Consider the following 26,652-nt stretch of genomic DNA (forward strand, 5'->3'; position numbering starts at 1 on the left):
AAAAGAAAGTCTTCCGGAAAGGATACGACTTATTTGACCCTGCCTCCAAAACTGATTGCTTTGATTGGTTAAAGTTTATTGTAGTAGCCTTCACCTTTACCATCTGACCTGGCTAAATATGAAGATTGATCTCCATACACACATTTTACCAAAAAGCTGGCCTGATTTAGAAAAGGTTGAGTTTCTTAATATGTAAAATCATTTTGCAATTATATCTATTAATAGAATGCCAAATTGTCCTTCAAAAAGGTCATTTTGAAAAACAATGCATGTGTTGGTAATCTAGTACATGTTCATGTAGCAGCAGTTAAGAATAAAAACGAATGTATGAGCCTGAAGGTAAAGGGCATCCATACCCTCATATAACATGTTAATGTATAATGGAATTGGATGTGACTGTCTTACTAGTGTGATGTTGAGTTAGCTATAAAACCAGGTTTAATCCACAATTTTCTACTTGAAGAAAAAGCCTGTACCAAGTCATGAATATATGACAGTTATCCATTCTTCTGATGTCTTTGAGATTTTAATTTTGCCATTTTACAAGGGACTTTCTGATTTAAATTTTCCTCAGTTTAATTAGTATTTTTAAGATTTTACTTTTTATACATGTATGTTATCAGTCTGCACGGTTAGCCACTAGTCCGATGCCCCAGACTAGTAAAATTTCATTCGGACTAGTAAGTTTTTGCAAAACTTTGTTTGGATTAATAAGAAAAATGTCAGAATATTGGTTTTCGGACTAGTAGTTGAAAAAGTTTTTGGTGCAGACTGTGTTATATTCTTATATATTGAGATACGATGATCATGATGATAATGCAACCTATAAATTTGAAATAGAATTCTTAAAACAATGTTATACATGTTATATATGGGCCATTTTAAAAAAAATGAGGCAAAAGTGTGACATGGGGGTCCAATTTTAAACTCAATATTTTGTATTTCTTTTTGTCTTACCCTATTACCGATACTTTAAATTTTATAATTCCAAAGTTTCAGGCAGAATGAAAAAGACACATTGAATAATCTTAAATTTTAATAACATACATCTCAAAAAATTTGAACAGAAACCATACTACTTATAAACAAGTTTGGTAATAAAACAGTTAAAAAAACATTGCTCAAACCTTTTCCAAATGAAAGTCAATAGAAAAAGAAAAATTTTAAAACCAAAATTTCCATCTTTTTTGCTAAATCATATAATAACAATCAAATTGAATAGCTTAATTTGAAAAAAATAATAATAACTAGTGATTGAAGTTTTTGCCAATAAAAAGAATCTTAATATATTTCAGTTAAAATAGTAAACTTTGAAAGCCCTGAGTTTTTGTGATCATTTGCAAAAAAAAAATGTCATTTCATTGTACCGTTTTTATGTAATTGTATGTAGAAAAAGCCTTCTATTTTCAGTATTTTGTCACACTCCTGACATATGTTACAAAGATTGAAAAATGCTTTAAACTTTCACAAAAATTCACTTAACACATTGCTATATCATTGATTTCAATTACTGATATCTTTTGCCATAGAACAGGACTTTCTTTTTAGGGCCATTTAAAAAAAAATACAAAGAGAGGCACCCAAAAATGTCAGGAGTGTGACAACTGTCTTTAAACATCTACCAAAGAATAGATAGGACTTAAATGTTTTCTTCTTCTTTATTTTTCAGAAGTGGCTATTCCAAAGAGAAGAAAAAAATTTATTACAACTGTGATATGTTTATATCATAGATGTGGGAGTGCATTATATATGTCAGGAGTGTGACGCTTTTTTTAAGGCATTTTCTGTCAATTCATAATTTCACAAGGACAAGTCCCACAAGTTTCTTTGTGTTAGAAATGTTGAAACCAAGTTATATTCCTATCATTTACCTCTTAAATGTGTTATTTATCATAATTGTTTTGGCACAATGAGTTTTAATTAGTTATTTTTCTATTTTTTGTGCACAGTAATGCAAATTTATCAAAGGAAATAAGTGTGTACAACTATAATATCATATAGGAAAGTGAGGAAATGAATTTTGTACAAAATAGAACAATTATTTTGATTTAAAATGGTATATTTAAAGATGTTTCAAGGATTAACCATTCAGATGTAATTCTATATGATATTATAGTTGTACACACTTATTTCCTTTGATAAATTTGCATTACTGTGTACAAAAAATAGAAAAATGACTAATTAAAACTTATTGTGCCAAAACAATCATGATAAATAACACATTTAAGAGGTAAATGATAGGAATATAACTTGGTTTTAACATTTCTAACACAAAGAAACTTGTGGAACTTGTCCTTGTGAAATTATGAATTGACAGAAAATGCCTTAAAAAAAGCGTCACACTCCTGACATATATAATGCACTCCCACATCTATGATATAAACATATCACAGTTGTAATAAATTTTTTTCTTCTCTTTGGAATAGCCACTTCTGAAAAATAAAGAAGAAGAAAATATTTAAGTCCTATGTATTCTTTGGTAGATGTTTAAAGACAGTTGTCACACTCCTGACATTTTTGGGTGCCTCTCTTTGGTGTCCATTAAAACAATAAAATATGTGATTTAGAGCACCAACATACCCTTAATTATAGTGCTAATATACTAATACAAACTTATTTCACATACTGACATTATTGGACTTTAAAACATGGTTACAAGGAAGCTTTAATTTTAAAAGTGTCATTTTTTGAAAGACTTTATTTTTTGTACATACCTTCGCAATAAAGGTCTGTGTTTACTTATTTTAAAATTTTATTGGACAAAATTACAAAAATATTTAAGACTAATAATGTAGCAACTACAAGAAATATTTCAGTTTAGCATAAAAACGATCCACTTTTTTCAATACTACTTTGAAAATTTCTAATTTTTTAAATGTCACGCTAAAAGCGTCATACTCCTGACAAAAATGGCCTGTTTTTAAAACATTTCTCTGAAGTGGTTTGAGATATCTTCATGAAACTTGGCAGCAAGCTAGCCCTGACTATCCTGCATTTTATAACACCTGTGTTATAATTCTAAACTTAACTAATATAAAAATATACCACAAAAAGTAAAAATCCTAATTGTTTTTGAAATGGCCCATATCTAGAAAATTTTAAATTAATAGAAGCAGGTACACATGTATGCATATTTCATGTTTTATATTTATGTATACATGTTAGAAGAAATAAATTCAAATACTCATGGTTCAATGTAATACTAGTGTTCAAATTAGTTATAAAAACCTAATAAAACCACAAAAATCTGTCAAGACACATTAGATACCTTTTTGAAAATTGTAAATGAAGAAAATTTACTAGACATCTTATTTGTCATGTTCCTAGTACAAATGTAGTATATGTAGTGATCAGCTATGATAACGACTAAGTTTTAGAAGCTCTAGTGAAGTTCTTAAGTGAACATTCTGTGGATTTGTTTATTTTTGTTGATACCAATTTCAACAAAACGACAACAAAACGAATTTTGTGGATTGAGGAAAACTTGCCTTTTTTGTAAATGTTAGATTTCAGTTCGTGGTTTTGAAAAATTCTGCATACAAACTTATAGAAAATTTGTTATTCATTAAACATTTAAATTCCTGGTTCAATGTACCCACAAAATCCATGAAAGTTGGTATCCATGGAATAATAATGAATCCACAGTAAAATGGACACAAGATGAAATTTGTGTTTACGAATGATAAATATAATTTGGATTTTAGAGATACATTTATGGAAATTGGGCACCAATGATAAAAATTTCTTTGATTTTAGAGATATGGTTATGGAGGTTGGGTACAGATGGATCATAGCTGTCCAGGTGTGGCTAACATGATAAAGAATGGCAAATTTTTTAGAAAGGTTGAGGAGAATTGTTGGTGTGCTGAAGCCAGAATAAGAGATATGAATGATACAGGTCAGTACCATGAATTACTTATGTTTTCCATGATGAATATTTAACTTTGAAATAAGTGGTGCAGAGGCATGCATTTAAAAAAAACCTGCAACAAACATGATCATTATGATAAATGGTAGAATTTATTAGAATACAGAAAAACATGTTGAGTCAACATGGTCAAAAGCTATCATGGCTATTATTCTGATTAAAATCATGAAAATACATATATGTATACATGATCAATATAAAGGATCTTTTTTTTTTTAGGAAAACAACGTCAAACAATCCTTAATATGAAAATTACTGTGGATTGACTTGTCATAGTCTAGACTTGATACGCACACTTTTGTTAACAATAACCATGATAACAGAAGTTATATTAACAGAACAAATAAAAATCATTTTTATCATTTCCATGATTTCAGAGACAATTCAAACATTTTTTTGTAAAAAGAAATTTTGAATAATACTGAGTCAACATGGTCAAACAATAATACACGGTAGCCATTAAAAATGAAATTTGATACAAAGAGGAAAGATTACCTCCATGACCTCATGCAAGATAGAAATAACGAGATTTACAATTTCACATAAAATATATTGTTTGGTTGATTGTTGGTGTTTTAATGCCATTTTTGAGCGCTTAATTTGGTCTATTTTGTGGTGGACAGTTTTTATTGGCAGAGGAAGCCGGAGTGCCCAGAGAAAACCACAACCTTTGATAGAAAAACTGACAATCCTAGTCAATTAAGATTGGATTCAAGTGCACACGCATGAGCAGGGTTTGAACTCAAAACATAAGTCATGTAAGTGTTGACTGGCTAGTGATTACAGTAGTAGAACTACTTAGACAACTCAGGCCACCAAGGGTCCTCACATAAAATATAAAAATCATAGATAAAGATAATGACAACATAGCAAATAATATCTTGCAGTTACAATTTAGGTCAATATGAACCACAAGCCTTGGGAACTTGAAAAATACTAATTGACTGATAGCAATTTATAACCATCCACCATACTTTATCCACAAAATCAGGTTCTGTTTTAAAATGAGGCTTTATTTAAAATTCAAATTAAATTAAGTAGGAAGTTACAAAAACAGAAATTATCATCTATAGATATTTAATGCATTTTTTATCTTTGTAGGAGTATGTGTACAAGTTTTATCAACAGTTCCTGTTATGTTCAGTTATTGGGTAAGGTTTGTTTAAACAATGTTAAGTTATTAAAATAAAATGTTAATATTAGTGCAGTAAACATGAAAAAGAAAAAATATGTACAATTTTGTCAGAATATACCAATATCATGTTACAAATTGAATGTTTATACCTCACCTAGAATAAAAGGGTGATGATGTTTTCAGGTTCTGTAATTTCGTCTGTAATATAAGATTTGAGGTTGTTGACCATGAAGTTTTTATCACATCATCTTGAAATTTTCAGTAATATGTGAATTTTTATGTCCCCTGACGAAAGTTTGTTTCAGTTCTCTTTCTTTAGTTTGCCTCAACCAAATGTTATGAAAATAATAACATGAATACACAATACTTATTACCACAAACATGACAAAACACATACATACAGATGAAGTTAAAATTTGGATTGCATCTCTTCTACCTTCTTCAGTTTGGTCCATTTATAATGTTATATGCCACAGTAATCAGATGTGGTTTTATTTCTAATGTGAATAAAAAGTCTCGTAAAGAGCAAGGAGAAAAGAAAGTCATAAATGTCATAAGAAAAATGTGATAAACATGATAAAGCATTGAAAGAACTGAATTTAGTAAATTGCAATAAACTATGTTTTTATGTAGTCCATGACAAATACATCTGAAAAAAAGACAATAAACATTAAAATAAAATGATAGCTGAAATCTGTATATTATGTACATACATGACATAGTTAAGTGAAATGTCATTAGAAATAACTAACTGATCATCAAAATTTGAAAAAAACTAAATTCCTTTTATGTAGTTTAGTTTAGTTTAAACATATTTTATTGTCCAAAAAAACATTGACAATAGGATTGGACACAAGTTTTGCAACTTAGAACGTCTTCTCCATTACATACAAATAATACATATCCGAACAAATATGAAATACATAATAATAACATCATAAACAATATTAATATGAAGACATGAAATGAACAATAATTTATACAACATGGTTCATCGATTCCTAAAAGTCGAGTTGACCGTAAATTTTTATGAAAGACCTACCTAATAGGTTGTTTTAATCTTGGAATAAATATTCACTCAAAAGGTAAGTTTTTATTGTATTTTGAACAATTAAATTAAAGTGTTGTTGTCAACTGATGGATAATAAAATCAAATTGATGATCCATGTCTTAGGAACAAATGAACAATTTCATTCGAAGTCGACAAAAAGTAATAACATTGTTATTGGTATATATTTAACCATAATGTTTATAAACTATGAAAAGTGATTGGTCTCTTTAGTATAATTCTGCACTTTTATAAAAATTAGCGTGTTTATGTTCATATTAAACAAAGCATTGCCGTACATTAAATTTTCAAAGTCTGTAGGTATATTTTCTTTTCTAAGTTCAAAAAATGATTTATTCCATTGCACTGTATAATTTTTACACGAGAGGAAATAATGTTGAGCATTTTCATATAAATAACCACATTGACACATTGCGTTAGTTTTAATATTTGCGTGATACAGATCCATGTTCAGGGCACTGCATTTGTTTCTTAATCTTGCGTGTAAAACATTTGAATATCTATCGCCAATATTGAAATATGTAGGGGGTGATTTGTTTTTAAAATATTTCTGTTTAATTTTTAATTTAAACATATTTAAAGAAAGTTCATTTCTAATACTTAAATCGAGCGAATTCCACAGTTTGATACTAGATGGAATAAATGATTCCTGATAAAGAGACAGTCTGCTAGAGGTTTGGTATTATATTTTGACTGCTTCGTAGATTGTAGTTGTTCGTTTCTGCAACTGTAGGGGGTATTAAATCTAATAAGTATTCTGGGTCGTCCTCTTTCATAATTTTGTAAAATAAAGTTAATTTCTTCACTTCCCGTCTAATCTTTAATTTTTCCCATCCCGTCTCTAAATAAAGTGATTGAGCGCTAGCATAGCTTGTTAGACCAGTGACAATACGTGCTGCTTCCAGTTGTAATTTTTCTAATCTTTCAGAATTCAACTGACCACAATTATCCCAAACTTCAGAAGAATATTCTAGAACAGGCCTTATAAAAGTTAAATATATTCTTTCTAAATATTCCCTTTTTAGTCGGAATTTCAAACGTCTAAGAACATTTAATTGTTTTGATACCTTTTCTATTAAAGAATCAACATGCTTGTTCCACTTACAGTCACTGCTAAAAAATATGCCTAAATGTTTATGACTAGTAACCGTATCTACCTGATATGTAGATGTATGGCTTTTACATGTATTATGGTTTTAAAATTGACAATACACCTATTTACAATGATTTACAGCGCAAAATAATACCATACTATACATTCTTTGATTTATGGTATAAAAACTAGGTTTAGTAATTTTTTTAGAGTAATAAAAGTCAAATTCTTAGTCCCGTGTTTATTATGACATTTTGCACAATTTATATCTTTCCATTTTTCTGTAGGCTAAACCAGAAGATACATTAGACCTTTGTCAGATCGTCAATGATGATTTGGCTCAGACAGTAAAAGCTCACCCAACTCGCTTTATAGGATTAGGTACCTTACCAATGCAAGCACCAGATCTTGCCATCAAGGAAATGAAAAGATGTAAATACGAACTAGGTAATAGACTTAGATTAATAGAAAAGAAACTGGATAAAAATATTCAGACTTTTGTTATACATGTACCTGTATGCAACATTTATTTATTATAGACATATGTATTGAGCTTAACCCTTAAAACTCCTGAATTTTTCATGTTTCTCAGAAAATATTGAAATACGTGGGAAACATGAATCAACTGGGGATGGGAACCTGCGGAAGAGGAGGAGTAAAAATAGAAAAATCTGCAGGGGGTAAAGGGAGGGAATTAAGTGTTTTGGTGGGGAAAGAGGAATCAGGAACCCCTTGTCCATGTTGTCTAACCCTTATAATATGTGCATGTCCATATTGCAGGGTTTCATTTCGGCTTGCTTTCATTTTCATTGAAAATATGTCAACTTTAAGTTTTCCTTGTTAATATGAGAATAATGAAGTGTGGTATGAAATTGTAGAACATATATTTTAAACCAGATTAACCAGTTGAGATCACTGTGAAGCATTGCCTGATTTTTGATATGTTGATTCAAATTTATTTACCGACACAATCAACAAGTTATACATGTGTTACAGATTAGATCATATAAGAAGTAATTGACACTGACAAGCTGTATACATTAGTATAAGTCCATTGATAAGCATACTGAAATTTCTCTGCAGAGTACCCAGCATCTGAAATAACATAATGTACCACTTTTATACTGAGTTCCCAGTAGCTGAAATAATTGCCAAACTTAATCAACAAAAAACACTTGATCGTAATGTTGCCATTAAATATATATGTTTACAATTAACATAAAATGTATTTTTAGGCTTTAAAGGTGTTCAGATTGGTTCTCACATAAACGACTGGAACTTAGATGCAGAAGAGTTACGTCTATTCTTTGCTGTAGGTAAATAAATATTTTTGTTTACAATAAAATTATAAATCATAAAAACAAACAAAACGGGCAACTTACAAAAACAATTTTTTTTCAAAATTGGACTTTCATTGGGTGCCTCAAATGTTAAGTATCAAAATATGTATAAGTAAAGCATTATCATTGATTATAGATGAACACATGTATTATTTATATTGCTATACATCCTTGAAACAATATCTGATGATTTATTACAATCAGCATGTCCATGATGTCTGTCTTTAAAAAATTTCCATATCCTCTTTTCACTATTTATACAGAAATAGCTATATGTAGGATATTTATGTTCCAGATAGAAGAGGTTACACTGTATATAATCTTCAGCATGTCCATGTGTCAGATTGTTTATATATATATATAGGTTTGTCCATTATAAGATATATTCAATCCACCTTTCACAAACTACTGAATATATATCATTCCCCCATTTCTCTTAGATTAGCTACTCACCTCCTTCATTTTGTACTCTAGAGTTGAGATATAAAGGCGCATCAGAATTATTGGATCCCATAGAACTAAGAAATATTTACAATGTTTATTTCCAAGGGTACCAATTTTCTTGGATTGAGGAAATATTGTTATTTCATGGTTATTTCCAACAATTGATATATTGAATCCACAGTATCTAGAAAGTAATGATTGATGGTGACACTTTGATAAAATTATTTACTTATATATTATTCATCCAAAATCACTGAATTCAGCCAAAAATATATCAGTGTTTGATTTTTGCATTATGGTTTTATGAAAGCTATTCCATTGTATTGTGATATCTGATCATATTTTTTTGTAATTTTTTCTCTTAAACCCTTTAAACAAATTTCAACTAATTTTATGTTGCACCTTCTTTAATGTAGTGACCTAACCTCTGTTAGAATTTTTGTATTTCTAAGATAATTTTATTTAAGTAAGAGTTAAAGAGTAGTTTCCCCTGTCTGTGTTGCACTCGCACAGTAAAATCTGAACATTTTGAAACCCTATTGGAGCTATGATGATTTCTTTATTAAAATATGTTTACATTAAAGTCTGCAAAATATGATTTTTTTCAAACCTGCGAATTCTGTCTCATAAAACTCCAAAATAGGGATAGTGATCTGCCAGAAGCAGCGGTGGCTGTAGCAGCCTCAGCAATCTTTTTAAAAGCTTTATATTTTATTAAATGCCTTAACATATTAGCTGATTTTTAGTACGTGAGTCTTCTATGATGAGTTACAGATTGAGTTTATGTTTGGTACCACTATGCTGATTTTAGCGAAAAATTACATCTTTGGAATTCCAAAATTTCATGAAAAGTAACAGTTATACCAACTTTTTCTAAAAGACTTCACATATATTAGGCTGATTTGCAGTTTGTGAGTCTATAAGGATGAGTTACTTATTGAGTTTATGTTTGGTTCTGCTTTGCTGTTTGTGCCAAAATTACTAGCTTTGGACAAACTATTAACTATTGACAACTAAAATCCATTTTACCTTCTTTGTAGACTGCTAAACTATTGAAAACTAAACAAATTCATGCATACTTTATAGACAACTAAACTAATAACAACTTAACACTTTTATATTGACAGGCAGCTGAGGAACATGAAGTTGCAATATTTGTTCATCCATGGGATATGGACCAGGGAGAAAGAATGAAAAAATACTGGCTACCTTGGCTTGTTGGTAAGTTATTATTAAATAGAATTCTTACTGGCTACCTTGGCTTGTTGGTATATTCTTATTTAATCAAGTTCTTACTGGTGTAAATTCTTATTCTGTTGTTTGAGTCAAAAGAAAAGTTCTATAGTTCTGATTCATTTTTAACCTATTATCAACATTTATTTTATATTTTTTTATTTCCAGATAACTAATTTAAGAGGTAGGGTTAATACCACTAGATTTTATTTCACACCACAAACATTTGTAGAACCTTTTGGTGTTTGACATTTCACCAAACAATTAATTCTTAAAGATGGTTTAGAACTTTAATATCTGTACAGATGCCATTTTATACAAAAGTTAACAAACAGCAATGTCATGAATGTGTAGCATTTAATATATTGCAGCAGTTCTAAAGAAGAAAGACAAAAACTAACTTTTATTTATTTATTCAGGCATGCCTAGTGAGACAGCAACAGCCATATGCTGTATGACAATGGGAGGGGTGTTGAAACAATTTCCCAAACTGAAGGTCTGCTTTGCACATGGAGGTATAATTATTATCAGTCATAACAATCAATTATTTTCAAGCTTCTTCATAAAACTCTTTTTCAATATGCTTAAAGACTATAAGATGTTTGCAGTTGTAAGTTTGTAATGGAGAATATCAGATGAAATTGTAAGACCTACTTTTCATGAAACTACACTTAAAAGTTTCATGAAAGTGGTATTTGGCAGCAGGCTAGAGCATAAGAGTCTTCCCATAACATAATTTTTTTTTCATATCTAATAGTTTGAAAATATCCCCTCCCTGAACAGCTGAAAGAAATTTGGTATATTGGACCTCTTCCTAATTTTTCATATGGTATGGGCATGTTGGAGATAATATATCAAGTTGTATCTATGTAGGGCAAATGTTCTGTCAAGTTATGTCTCACCTTCATGGAAAGTTGTAGTTGATGATCCAAAGATATTGCTTTTTCTTAGGCGGCAGAAATAAAAATGTGCTAATAGCTTTTTCTCCAACTTGACTGAGGAATTGAATATTGTCAGTCTGCCATTGCCAATGGACTGGTTTTAATGCCATTCTCCAGTGTTCATGTTAAGTGTTCTTGATTAGGACCTCTCTCAATAACTATACTTGACAAGTCAACAGTATGTGGATAAGCAAAAGAAATGAATAAACTAGTACAAATGGTGTAAGGGAACCAAATATCTAACTTTAGCATTGCCCAATTACCGTATTAGTTACAAAAACTATATTTAAATCCAATTTCCTTAAAATAATGATTTAATTTTGTGTTAAAATGATGTACTGTTAAGTGGGAAAGTTTTGTGAGTTGTTTATTTTTTCACTAATTTTTAGATAATGATAAAATAGAAGAACTTTTCCCTCATTTAAATTTGATCAATTAGGAAATAGAATCAGGAGCAGAAATAACTAGGAAAAACAACTCACAGACAGTTTTACAAGGATGTAGAAATAAGGAATTTTCACTCTGCAGAAATAAACCACTGAACTATATCTATGGAGTTAGCAGGACCACAAATAAAAGATGTGTCTGAAATAATTACAAGTGCAGTGATTGAAATACGGAAATATCATATTGGGTTTAAAGTACATTTACATGTTGGAAGTGGAAGACTTATATCTTTGTAAAGAGAGAAAAACACCTTTATTTGTAAAAACAAACTAGTTTTCTTCTAATATTTTAGGAGGAGCTTTCCCTTTCACTATTGGTAGGATAGAACATGGATACAATGTCAGGCCTGATCTATGTGCGACAGATTGTAAAGAAAGCCCTCGTAGCTTTCTAGGAAAGTTTTACACTGATGCATTAGTCCATGATCCTATTTCTCTGAAACTACTGGTGGATGTTATAGGAGAAGTAAGTAGATATGTTAAGAGATATAAGATGCCACTATCAACTCTAGTTTGATAAGTATAAGGTCTGAGTTGGATTCTGTTTCACTCCTTGGCAGCAGTCGTCAGGAAGGTCACTAAGAAAATTTAATAAAAGAAGATGTGGGGTAAAGGTCATTGAAGCAGCAAACAGAACAAAATTAACAAGATACATAGGTTAACATATGGTCTTTGACAATAGACAGCTATGATGTACATGTTGATACATAATATAGAAAGAAGTAATTTGTGACTGAACATAAACAAATTTTGAATAAATTTAACAGACTAACAAAGATCTGTCATCAAAACATTGTGTAAGACTGATTAGATCCCCTTTTAATCCAAATCTAAAATAACAAAATGGTGAGAAGGGTTAATTAGTTTGATTAAAACATTATTTCAAATTGTTTTAGCAAGAACCAAAAACAGAAATATGTCTTATCTAACTTCAGGTGAGAGACAACATCAACCAAATATGTTGACCAAACTACAATATTACTCATTTGAGGATTGAGAGGATATATAATATCAATGGATAATGATACCTTTTTGGAACCTAACAATCTAATTATAATAATCAATTTATTTGATATTTGTAGGATAGAATATGTATGGGTTCAGATTACCCATTTCCCTTGGGAGAACACCATCCAGGTAAACTTATAGAGACAATGGACTTAGATGACAGCTTGAAGGTAATTTCTATTTTGTTGTAAATAGTGAGACTAGACTGAACATAAAATATTTATTTGATAAAAAAACCCCACTTGTTTATAGGAACAGATCCACAATAATGTGCAGCAAGTTTTTTTTTTAGATAAGTTAAACACTATCAAAAAGCACACCAACTGCTGCAGAGCCAACATTTGAACATAGGCAATCTGCAACAAAGTCATTGTGTAAGAAATGGTAAATTACAAGTTAAAATAAAACACAAGATGTTTTCACAAAAACTGTACAGTGCTCAATTATATAAACATTCTGTATGTGCCTTTTGCAAGTCAGAGCTTGTATTTCAATTGCTGTATATTATATTTGTTTTCTTTTATTTTTCTGTTAATAAATCAAGCTGTTAGGTTTTTCCTTTGAACTGTTTTACATTTTTAATTTCTAGACCTTTAATAGCTGACTGTGGTATGAGATTTACTAATTGTTGAAGGCTGTAGGCCTAGGTGACCTATGGTTGTTTTTTTAATTTCTGTATCATATGGTCTCTTGTAGATAGTTGTCTCATTGGGAATCATGTCACTTCTAATTTTTATATTTGATATTATTGACTAGCAAATAGTCTGGAATGAAATAGCATAAATATATATTCTTTTTATATGACAGCCAAATAAATTTTGGGGATAGGATAATGCTATCATGCATGTTGTCTGCGTTGTCTTAGTGGTCGTCCTAAGACAATAACTTAAGTTTAAGTGAATGGATCTCTTTTAAAAATATATAAACAAAAGGTTCAATACCACAAAAGGAAGGTTGGGATTGTTCTGGGGGTGATGGTCCAAACCATTTAGGAATAAGGGGCTACAAAGGGGCCAAAAGAAGCAAACAATATAAAAAAGAAGATGTGGTATGAGTGCCAATGAGACAACTGTCCACAAGAGACCAAAATGACACAGACATTAACAACTATATATATAGGTCACCGTACGGCCTTCAACAATGAGCAAAGCCCATACCGCATAGTCCGCTATAAAAGGCCCTGATAAGACAATGTAAAACAATTCAAACAAGAAAACTAATGGCCTTATTTATATAAAAAAATGAACGAAAAACAAATATGTAACACATAAACAAACGACAACCACTGAATTACAGGCTCCTGACTTGGGACAGGCACATACTTAAATAACGTGGCGGGGTTAAACATGTTAGCGGGATCCCAACCCTCCCCTAACCTTGGACAGTGGTATAACAGTACAACATAAGAACGAACTATAAAAATCAGATGAAAAAAAGACTTAACTCATCAGATGGACAAAAATAAGCATTTTTCTAGATTCAGGACAATAACTTGTGCCCAAATTATTTTGATTGCCCTGAAATTGTACCACAAGGTTTTTTTTTTCTGCAAGGTTTAAGAAATTGTCAATTTTCCAAAGAAATATTGGGTGTCACAACAGCTAATTCTTTGTACAGAGTCTGAAAACAGATCTACTAAGTAATGGACAACAGTGCAGTGCACAGTGTATTGCACAATAGGGAGAAATCTTCAATTGAATATAAATTCAAATCATATATTAACCAATTTTAATTTCTTTGACTACATTTATTCTGTGTCAGAAACCTATTATGTGTCAAATATTAAATTACAATCCAAATTGACACCCATATCAAGCTTGGATATTTTGTCCATTTTTGACCCAACTGTTCAAGGTTGGACCTCTATGGTTGTATCCAGTTGGGCTCTGTGAAGCAATTTATTTATATTGTAAAAAAAATATATTTCTATAAAGTTTGATCAATAACAGGATATTGTCTTTAACAGACAATGACATTAGGTTTTTCAAATGTAATAAATGCAGATTTGCCTGGGTTTTACATAGAGATTAATACATGGCCTTTTCCGTATCGGCCCAGGTATCATTCCGAGACCCCATATCAGCCCGAGACGTAGGATGATACCCGGGCCGATATGGAAAAGGCCATGTATTAATCTCTTTATCATATACTTCCAACAATTGTTTTATGTATGGCAAATTAACAAATGAAATAATTAAAATACTCAAAAACTTTATATAAATATTAAATTATGAATCCAACAAATACAGTCACTATAATTGCCCAACAATAACATCACTACCTCCATATTTATTTATGTTTCTATTTCCTATCGAGGCATTTTGAAACATTGAAAATTTGGAAGAGTTTTATGATTATTATTACTCCATGTTTGTTGTACTATGAAATGATTCATAATTGTCAATGGCATTTGTTAGCAAGTACTAAACTATCCCCACAAAAGATCCTGTAAATTTTGACGTCATAAAAAATATCTGACATCACAATGGAAAAGAAAACAACCGATACCGGAAATACCGGAAGTAACTTGCACAAGAGACACTATTATGGGTTTTGTGCACGAGATGCACCTGATATTGGTTATCAGCCCGGGTGGGAAATTATGGCTTGTGTACTTCCGCTCATTACACATATGCAAAAGGTATCATATCAATGCTAAGTATATGATAAATATATATATATATACAATAAATGTAGGTATGCCTTATTTATAATTCTGCCTGGTGCAAATAACCAGCCTAAAGTTGAGCTGATATAGACTTCCCATGTAATTTCGATGGGAGAGCCATGTCAGCTGTCTTATTCAAAATCCACAAGGCCTGTCTTCGTGTTTGGAGAGTCATGTACAATTTGCAAGACTTTTTCGATAAAAGAATTACCCTACTGTTTATAAATCAGTTTGAACAGTGCAATTTTGGAAAAAAACAAACTTGTCTTATATTTTTGAAGTGACATCTTGGTCATGTTGGTGTTTCATGAATTATTGAGGTATCAATGGAAAGTTAAAATATTTAAAGAAATAATCAAGAACAAACAAACATAAAAAATTGAAAAGCTAAAAAATTTCATTAAATAACTGTTCGCTGTTGTCTGTACTTTAGTCAGGTTGTTGTCTCTTTGACACATTCCCCATTTCCATTCTCAATTTTATCTTCTTTATTAAATTGTTTATTCTATTTTCTCATTCCAATTTCATAGGTTTAATATGTGAATAGATCATTACATGGCATTTTCCATATCAGCCCTAGTCTTATTCATCTACCCATATTAGGACCTTAGGCTAAAGCTAATATGTAAGACATATAATAAGTACTGGTGTTTAACAGGCTTATGTCATATGAATTCCTGAAAGGTGTTTTTTGGTAAATTTATAATACTTTTCATTTTCCAATTCAAGGGGTAAATAAAGGGGCCTTATCATACCATATCCTTTGCAATATCTTCTTCTAAAAAAGCAAATACGATCTCTCATTCCAAAGTCTTTGTGTACTGATGGGAAGTAATCATTTTTAAGTGCATGAGAACTCATTCTTTAGTGCATGAGAACTCATTCTTAAGTGCATGGGAACTGATCATTCCAAGTTAGAAGTATTGGTCAAATTCTTATGACTTTATTTACTGATAAAGCCTTTTATCATGTTTATAAATGTTTGATATAATTTGATTAAATTTAGACTAAAGTTCACTTCTGTGCAACAGATTTAGCATTAGCATGACTAGACTGGAAATTCCAGAAGTGTAACCGAGATTTTAACAGCTTGATTACATGTTGCCTTATAACAACAGATACCAACGTCACAGTCAGGAAACTATAAAAATTTATAAAATTAATTCCATTTTCCAATTGAAATTTTTTTGATTAATAGGATTGTGTTAAATTTCATTGAACATTTTGAATAAATATAAAGTATTTGTTACATTGCTTATTTAAAAAAAAAATCTCTAAATTTTGTCTTATATTCACTTTCAGCATACAGCATGTCATGCATGTACAGAAAGTTAACCAATATTTCCTTCCAAACTTAGTGAAAATATTGGCTTTCCTCAGCTGGACTTTTATTACAAAGGGATATTGATCACAAATAGTTTTCAGGAAACTTGAACAACTTACTGCAATTGATCTTGAGTGAATTGTGTAAAAGACATTTAATTTAGAACAGTTGAAAAATTGTGGAAGTTTCATAAAAATTGGATAAGACAAAAAGTTGAATGAATTGAGCAGGGGAAAACAAAATTATTGAAAACTATATCAATATTTTAGAATAAACGTAAAATTTTACATCTAATAATATACCTGAGTGTTATTTTGTGGCAAAAAGATTCAGATTTTTTTTTAGTCTAACCTTTAAACTTAATATTTTGATTAAATGTAGGCAATGAGCAGTCAGGGGACTTACTTAAATGAGTGATTTTCTAAATCACTGATTCAAGTAACATTATTTTCACAAAGGTTGAAAGTAAGAGTTGTCTTTTTTTAATAATCACCTATTTAAGTAGTACAAATTAATCACTAGAATAAGTGATTTAATTTTATTGTGGCTTTAAATATAGAATACTAATGATCCAGGGACTAATTATGTTTCTAAAATTATCAGAACCAACATCTGTGTTGATAGGATGACTAGGTCATTTCAGGTGATGACCTTGTACTGAATCTAGGATAATGACATAAAAATCACTTGTTTAAGTATCATACTTCAATTTCCTTCCCAAAATTCACTTCTTTAAGTATCATTATTTTAATAACCCCCAGTAATTTCAACACCCCCCGAACAGTGAAATTTTTATCGGAACAGTAGAATTTTATTACATAATCTGAAAGATGAAACCTTGAACTTCACAGGAAAAATACTCCCACTGCTGGAAAAATCTGTTGAGAAAGTATCAGTTCATTATGTAAAGCCAATATTATAGCATTTTTTTTCAACTAAAATAGAATTTGCAGCTAAATGATAGCATTAAAGGCATAAACCTTGCTACTTAAAAGAAGCAAAAGGGTATCTTTTTTTCAATTTTACTAATGAAAAGTTATTATTTAAACCTATGTGTTTAAAATTTTGGTAAAACTACAAAATCACAGTTTGTGACAAAACTTTGAATTTACTACTTAAATTAGTGATTTAAAAAACACTTATTTAAGTAAGTCCCCTGACTGATTTGGACAATAAGTGTTACCTTGACCGTTCCATCTGTCCATCTGTTTCGGTAGTCAACTTTAGTTTATTTAATCCAGTTTTTATAAACTCATACACAATGGCCAGAACCACAACAAACAGAGAGAGTGCAAATTAGGCAGTGAGTCATTTTGATGTCCTTTTTCAACTTGGAAAATTGGAAAGCTTGAGTGGGGCATTGGTTTCCACAGACTTTTATTATTTCAAATAAAGATCAGTGAGCAACAGCTGTTGTTTGCTATGACTTGCTATGTTTTACTTAATGCTTTAATCACATACTTTTTCTTATATTTGTCACATCCTTTTTTGAAAATCAAATATAAATTTGTTTTGTTCAAATGTGTTTTGTTTGTATTTTAGGATAAATTACTTGTAAAGAATGCATGTGACTTCCTTGGAATCAAACGAGCAGACTACAGTCCGCACCTTATCTTTCACTGATGTGTAGAAACTGCATCACAGAACCACAGCATTAGAGACATGAACACAGTCATATTGAACAATCCATATAAACATTTGTTTTTTATCTTGTTATGTTAAGTATGTTTTTTAAATATCTAAAATTTATGATTTTAATATAACTTTGTTGCAAAAGTATTTAAAATTTGTTTACTGAAGCAAGCAGTGCAAAAACAATTGAAATGTTATAATTGATTGGTGTTTGTCGTTTGTTTGTATACCAGGGATTTACAATTTATTACAAATGTGAAGCCATTTTTATATATTGAACTGTATTAAAGTAATGCTCCTCTTCATTAAAGTATAGAGGTGTGTTCCATAATGTCACTTTTCACATTTGAATTAAGAAATATTTTAATAATTTTCATTTAAAAAATTAGCTTGGAACAGTTTATTTTGTATTGAGAGCTTCAACCTGTTCGTGTAGTTAATTATACAGTATTTTTTATAATAAACTTATATGCTACTGAGTCAGGTAAGATTACAAGTATTGAAGATTTGTTTATTGTCTTTTGTGCCAATTTTAGTAGATTTTGAAGAAATTTTTGTATTATTTTGGGTAGACAAATTTTGAATACAAAGAAATCTGTATCTTTTTTATCTCTTAAATTATGTACCAACAAAAATCAGTACAGTAAGAATAATACTGAATCCACAGAATATAGTGCTGTCAACATATTGCTAATGATTATTAAACTTGTGCCATAACAGTTTGAAGTTCTGGTTTGATCATATTATAGCCAAACCGTACCCACTCTCATATATAGTTATTATGAATTGAAGGTGATAGAAAGTTGAGACGATTGATAAACATGATAAATAAATACACAGCTATTTTTATCATGCATTGTACAACATGAGCTGCAACCATACATTTGTAGAAAAAGATTCAATAAGTAGCTTTATGATGTTAAACATGTTGTTAACAATATAAGGTATGATAAGAGTCATTATTTGGTTCTTTGAATTGCAATAATAGCAAGATTCTTAATACTTTCATATTTATGTTATTTTATTACTTACTTAAAAGGTGATATAAACTGGTCTGACTTTGACATTTGGAATTAGAATTTCTGAGCAAATAAGGCTATTTCATTGTATGTAACATTTCGTTTCTGGTCTCATTTAATTTTAACAAAAGCATAACCCAAAATATTGTGCATTTATGCTTAAAGATCATTTGAGTATAATCCTTATTGGATGTCTTCAGATCTTCAAATCTGCAACACAAAAATCAAGGAGTAGAGTGAAAGATCTAATTTTGTAACGAATTCTGAAATCATGTAGAACAAAAATTAGATATGTGTATTTGAATATATATTTTTTATTTGTGAACACACCAATAATTAATGATTTAAGAAACACATATAAAGAAACTCATAATAGATATTATGAATAATGTTTTGTAAGCAAAGCATGTATTTTGTCTATATAAGATACACCAGTGATTCTCGAATAATAAAAAAAAATTTTGGTTAAAAATTGCTTATTCCATTGAAATATTCATAAATGTGATTAATCAAACATGAGTATTGATAATTGTGTAATAGGTTGATTTATTTTTTTTAAATGTGTGCAATTTACAGAAAGCATTCCTTGGATTTATATTTTGTCAAATTGAATTCTATTTAATCCCATGAAAGATTTAGCAGTTCTGCATTATAAATATTGGGAAATGGTCTCACTAACCAACTTGTAAAAGGTAAAATAGTTTAAATACGTTCTTTAAAATGCAGTCAATGTGGAATTTCTTTGTAAAATGATTTAGTGGATTCTTGTTTCAGATTATACTTCTTATATATAGAAAAAGTAAAATAAACCTTAGCTGTTTTAGACGACAGTGTCCTAATCAAATTAATAGGGATAAGATGAATATGTACATTTTATGACCCATCCCAAAAGAGTAAACAAAAATTAGCTAAAGGTTTTGTGATTTAGATATTTTTTTCACATAATTGTTCCTTTTATTTATATTACCTGTGATACACACACAATGAATTGGAATCAGTAAACATGCATAGATCATCTTTTCCTATGTGTTCTTTGCCATTTGAAAAATAGACTTGTCCAAATTATTTCTAAATATTTTTTTCAAAATGTACATTTACTGATCCTTGTAACAGACCGACAAACTTGACTTTGGAAGTGCTAATAATTTCAATACTACACAATCTTTACAGACGAATAACCAATTAAATGTTTAATGGTGGCAACCTTGCAGAATTATTTTGATAAATGGATCAAATTCACAGGTTGTGAGTAAATGGTACTGCTTTGATTGTTAGGATAAAAATGCAGGAATACCACAATAAACAAGGTGCACAATACAAAGCATTATATAGTGCTTTACTTTGTATGAAATCATTAGATTTTCCTTATTGAATACATTTATGATATCTCAGTTTTGTTTAAGCATAATATGAAGAATCTCAAATGTTAATTTTATATCTATTTTATAAATGATTTAACATTATTTGATTTTAAATTTTTACATCACTTTACATTATATTCAGTTGTATATTCAGAAAAAAAACCCAGAATACATGAGGGTTAAAGGTTTGGCTTTTATTTTCTATTACATTAATTGTTTTAACATTATTCAGTATTACATTTCTAAATCACTTTGCATTGTATTTTGTTTTAAGAACAATAACAGAATAAAAAAAGTGTTAATGGCGTTATAACATTAAATATATTAAAATGTTGACTGTGGTTTGATTCAAATAGTTGTATTATTGCTTTTCAAAGTTTGGAAGTAGTAGATATTAATATCCTCTGTTTTCTGTTTTCATTTCGTCTATGTTATAAATTCTGCACATAGCAAGTGAAAGCAGCAAATGTTATCACATTCTACTAGCCAGTCTCTGCAATATTGGGAGTTTGTTAAAAAAAAACCACCAGCAGAACATTTAACAGGATCTGCTTACCCTTTTTCTGGAGCACCTGAGATAACTGTAGTTTTTAGTGGGGTGCACATGTGTGTTGCTTAGTCTTCAGTTTTCTATCTTTTTTTTTGTGTCTTATTGTTTGTCTTTTACTTTTGAAGCCATGGAGTTGTCAGTTTATTTTCAATTTATGAGTTTAAATGTCCCTCTTGTATCTTTTGTCCCTCTTTTTTAACACTTTTTTCTCAGACTTTTGACAGCAGCAAAGGTATGCTTGTAAATATATGAAACTCTGCAACTCATTTCACATAAAGTCTTATGGATTTTGTGTAAGGACCCTGTTTCTTTTTCAACAAAATAATAATGAAAATGACTACAACATTATGCAAGTGAGGTTTAAACATTTCTAGTGTCTAAGCAACTATTATTTATATTGAGACAAAATAGAGGTACGAAAGCTATCAAAGGGACATTAAAACTCATAGATCGAAAGCAAACTATCAACGCCATAGCTAAAAAGAAACCTACAAATAATAGTACACAAGACACAACACAGAAAAGTAAAGACTAAGCAACAACACCCCCCCCCCCCTCATTAAAAACTAGGGTTGATACCGGGTGCTCCAGAACGGTAAACAGATCCTGCTTCACATGTGGTACACTCGTATTGCTCATATTATTACAAACCCTTAGATTCATATTCGTAAAAAGGGAACAAGATTGTAGTTGTGACATAAGGAAAATATCCGACACAATCCGTGAAACGGATATTCCGTAATGGTCAACCACGTCGTGATGGCGTCCGTAAAATTAACATGATAGGAAATACAAGCCTGGGAATATCGTATCGATATATTCTTCGTATGCAGTCGCTGCTGGTATGTTGCTACATAGAAATGGAAAGTTCACAATTGAGAAGCTTAACTCATCTCTTTTGTTGTAAAGGCAGACTTAATTGTATCTGTTGTATCCTTTATCTCTAGTTCGATGGGATAGATGCGATTAACATAGTCACCAAAAATTATTTAGTGACAGAAAATCTATATAGCGGAAAGTTTCCAACTTCTTGTCTTTCTTCCTTAGAATAAAAGAACAAGTCGAGGGGAAGAGGGACACAATTGGTTCCGATGACAATGCCGATAGCTTATTGAAAAAAAACGTCCTCCAATCGTAACAAATATGTTGTTAGTCAAGAAATCAAGCATCTTGATAATGTCAGTTTCAAAGATTTTTTTCGTTTGAATCAGAGTGATTCTTTATTAAGTAGGACCTATCCCTCTCTAAGCCCAGATGTTTGTATCTACGTTGACCATTCTTTTTTACGAAACAATGCAATACCAAATATTTCAATGGTTTGGAATGGAGAATACTTTGTAAAGTATAGAAATGTCAAATGTTTGAATACTATCGCCAGATTTAAGAGACTTATATTGTATCTACTCTAAAAGATCTTTGGAATTGTTTAGTATCCACATCTGATTCACGCCACCTCTTGAATAGACAGTTTCATAATAACTTTGAGGCCCGGCTTTGGTTACTGATAAAATTGATGTTAATAATTTAGATGCAAGTGTTGAGCTGGCTGTTATGAATGCATTGCAACAGCTTGTATAGTTGATTTGTTTGTTTATTTAAACGTCTAACTGATTTTAGATAGTTGTAAAAAATCTATAACTCTTTTACAGGCGACACTAAATCTTGAGTTATTTAAATGAATTATAGTTGTCATTAAAAGAAGGAGATGTATTCAAACGCTATCTACCTACATCATTTCGTTTAGTTATATATTATGCTTTATTCAAATAAAAAAGTTCTGCTTGAATGATGGATGTATCTACACAAAAAGAGACACTTATATCCCCTTCAATACAGGTCTGGCGAGTTTTGAATAACCAATTTAAAAAGAAATTACTATACATAAGTAACTACATGTGGAAGGGAGGCCATATACACATTAGGGATATCTGAACACGTAAGTCGAAAACAAACTGACAATGTCATGGCAAAAAACGAAAACAACGTACAGACTCAGTACTCAAAGAAAACAACGTACAGACGCTCAGTACTCAAAGAAAACAACGTACAGACGCTCAGTACTCAAAGAAAACAACGTACAGACTCTCAGTACTCAAAGAAAACAACGTACAGACGCTCAGTACTCAATTAAAACTAAAGACTGAGAAACAAGAACCCAACAAAAATCAGGGGTGATCTCAGGCACTGCTCCGGAAGGGTTAGCAAAGCGTGCTCCATTTGTGGAACCCTGTCGGGTTCGAACGGACCCGATACATGGATCAAGGAAGTACAAATCCGGTGGGTGTTCTAGTGATAAACAACTAGAATGTTGACAGTGATAACTGATTCTTAAATAACACAACAAATCATCCAACAACTAGTTGGGACAAGTCTAATCAACAAATTGAAACGTTTGGAAACTTTAAAAAGACCTATCAATTCACTTATTTGTCACTAGCACCACATGAACTCTGTCGATACCGATCCGGTAAGCTTCATCAACGAACTCGAAAGTGAATTAGATTTTGATCAATAAATGCATCATAGTTACCAGGATCGAAATTTGTATTTGCGCTAGACACGCGATTCGTCTACAAAAGTCATCGTCGGTGCTCGATTAAAAAAAGTTTAAAAGGTCAAATAATGTACGAAGTTGAAGACTATTGAGGACCAAAAAGTCATACTGTACAAGATTTACCAAACACAGCTTAGGTAATCAACACTCACTGAAAGAATTGGTATTTGTCATTAATGCGTTAAAGATTCGTAATAAATATTAAAAAAAAAAACTTGCATAATGACTTAGTTCAGTACATATGCATGCATTGGGGCAATAATTCCGATTAGGTTACAGCAATATGCATTGACTGTGTAGGTAATATCTGTGACTAGCTTGCTTGCTAGCTAAACCGTGAAATACTTATATTACCCTCCTTTAAGAGTAGACTAGTCCGACAGATGACCGATCTATCTGTCTGTAAGACTAGACTATTCCGAAAAGAGGGTAGTATACCTCACCTAATAATGACTTCACGGTTCAGCTAGCCAGTAAGCTAGTCAGGGATATTACCTAAACCATTGTTTCTGTAAAAAATTAAATGAAACTCGTTTCATGTGACTTTTAATTTATACAGTAACTATTTTTTTTTATAAAATTCTATTTTATTTTCGATTTCAAGTGGTAATCAAATTGGCCTCAGTGTACTTTCTCCTTTACAATTTCTTCTTCTAAAAGAGCAAATATGATGTTACTATATAAATCTTCGCATGGGGATGGGAATAAATCATCATTCTTTAGTCCATCAGAACTCATTCCTTGTGAGAAGCCTTGATTAAATTCTTTGGACTTTATCTACTGATCATGCTGATAAAGCCTTTTATAATTGTTTGATACAACTTGATTAAATATAGACTAAAATTCTCTTCTTCGCAACAGATTAAGCACTAGCACGACTAGAGTGGAAATTCCAGAAATGAGACCGAAATTTTATCAGCTTGATTTACATGTTACCTCAAACCAAACAAGAATGTCACGGTCAGGAATAGATAAACACATGAGTGTCGAACCTTTCACAGGGTTTTTACAAGATTTTTTAAATGACCATTTTCAAAAATGTTATATGCGTTCGATTTCTCTGCGCATTTTGAATAAATAAAAAGTAGTTGTTTCCATGTTTATTCTAAGAAAAACTATTCCCGATAATGTCTCTAAATTTTGACTTCTATTTACTTTCAGCATTCAGTAACTATATCAATGACTTTAATTAAAACTTAGCACTATGGTCTTATACTTTAGAAAATGAACAATTTACTGCAATTGATTAAGAACATAATTTTATGGGCGGTCGGGATATCATAATCGAATTATAATGCCCAACCTATAATCAATAGAAAAAATTCTACCCTCAAAGAATTATTTCGATTTTTATCGGAGAAGTATGGTAATTTTGACAACTGTGAAAGCCCTTTACACACTATTTTTTTGGCTGTTTTATTTTACCCCAATATAATATCATTAAATAATAAATTTTAAAAAAAATCACACTTTTCACCTAAACATTTCTTTTTATCTAATTTTGTTACATTCCGCGGCGTACAAAACGCCAGGTGTTTGCACTGATTTGACACCAGAATCATACTTATGACATAAGCTGAAGAACGCCTCCTGGTGCGAGAGTTTCTCGCTGCATTTAAGACCTATTTGTGACCGTCTGCTGTTGTCTGTTCTATGGTCGGGTTGTTGTCTCTTTGACACATTCCACATTTCCATTTTCAATTTAATTATAACATCAGCTTGTTTAGTTGCCAAAGACTATAACATCATTCGAGGAATTTTCGCTTTATGACAATTACCATCGAAATATATCATGTTGTCTTTTGTACCAATTTTGGTACATTGCGGAAAAATTGTATTTTTATGGATACTTGATTTTAACATTTGTAAAAAATATGAATACAAAAAAATCTGTATTCTTTGTTACCCTTAAATCATGTAACAACAAAGATCAGTATACTAAGAATAATAATGAGTCTTAAGAGTATATTGCTGTCAATAAATCACTAAGGAATATTAAATGTGTGCCATAACAATTTCAAGTTTATGTTGTATCATATTATAGGCAGATACCCAACCACTATCATGTTAAATTATGCGAATTGTAGGTGATAAATAGTTAATATAATCACGGTTTAAATACACAGTAATTTTGTATCATGAATTGTTTTAAGAAAAAAATAGTTGTAGCTAGATTACGGTAAAAATACCGATTACGAAAATGAGACTAGGAAAGATAAAAGAAAGATTTTGGCCTTTAATTAGCAAAAAAGTAAGATCCTTTCGTATTTATATTTCTGATTAAAAAAAAAATGATATATCTGTTCTCACGTTGAAATAAGACGTTTGTTGATGTGGTTTTTACGTGTTTCTCGTTTCACTTTTTTATACAGATTAAAACTTTTGTTTTCCTGTTTGTATGGTTTTACACTAGTCATTTTGGTGTTTTTTTTCATATCTTGCTGTTCGGTGTGAGCAAGGTCTCTCTCGACGAAAAGTGTTCGCCAAAAAAGATTCGAATGGGTGGGCATGTGGGTGGGAACCAATTACGTAAGTATTATTCTATTAAAAGTTACATTTTATTTGACTGAAATCTTTATTGTACTAGTATATGTTTTTTTGTGGTAAATTAGTGTGTTGATAAGGTTGTTGCTTTATATTATATATTTTTTTTAGCCATGGGTATGTCAGTTTAGTTTCGATCTATGAGTTATCTTTCGCCCCTCTTTTATATTAATGTGGGCATCTCAGAGCAAAGTAGTTTGCAAGAATGAAGGCAAAAAGCAATATGGAAGTCGGTACTATTCAAGTATCTGTTCCTGGTATTTGAACGACAAATTTCTTGCCGAAATCTGTTGTACTTTTACGTGTTAACATTTTAAATATTATTCAGTATTGATTTTGTAGCTTGATAATGGTGGCATAGTA

General features: G+C 30.6%; 2 protein-coding genes across 3 annotated transcripts in view; both read left to right on the plus strand.

Moving 5' to 3' along the window:
* LOC143064853 (uncharacterized) overlaps positions 1–26,652 on the plus strand; it is a 70,521-nt gene that overhangs the window by 38,135 nt on the left and 5,734 nt on the right. The gene's annotated exons all lie outside the window — the stretch shown is intronic.
* LOC143064851 (2-amino-3-carboxymuconate-6-semialdehyde decarboxylase-like) lies at positions 15–20,947 on the plus strand. Of its 2 annotated transcripts, none has more exons than XM_076237991.1 (10): positions 15–175; positions 3,757–3,898; positions 5,030–5,079; positions 7,513–7,672; positions 8,461–8,537; positions 10,137–10,230; positions 10,662–10,757; positions 11,923–12,095; positions 12,712–12,807; positions 18,172–20,947. In XM_076237991.1, the coding sequence occupies exons 1-10, from the start codon at positions 119–121 to the stop codon at positions 18,250–18,252; spliced, it is 1,026 nt and encodes a 341-aa protein (XP_076094106.1). In that variant the 5' UTR covers positions 15–118; the 3' UTR covers positions 18,253–20,947. The 2 variants fall into 2 exon arrangements, with proteins under 2 accessions (XP_076094106.1, XP_076094107.1); XM_076237992.1 differs by lacking the exon at positions 15–175 and adding an exon at positions 280–339.

Source organism: Mytilus galloprovincialis, chromosome 2, assembly GCF_965363235.1.
Source record: "Mytilus galloprovincialis chromosome 2, xbMytGall1.hap1.1, whole genome shotgun sequence".
Lineage (NCBI taxonomy): Eukaryota > Metazoa > Mollusca > Bivalvia > Mytilida > Mytilidae > Mytilus > Mytilus galloprovincialis.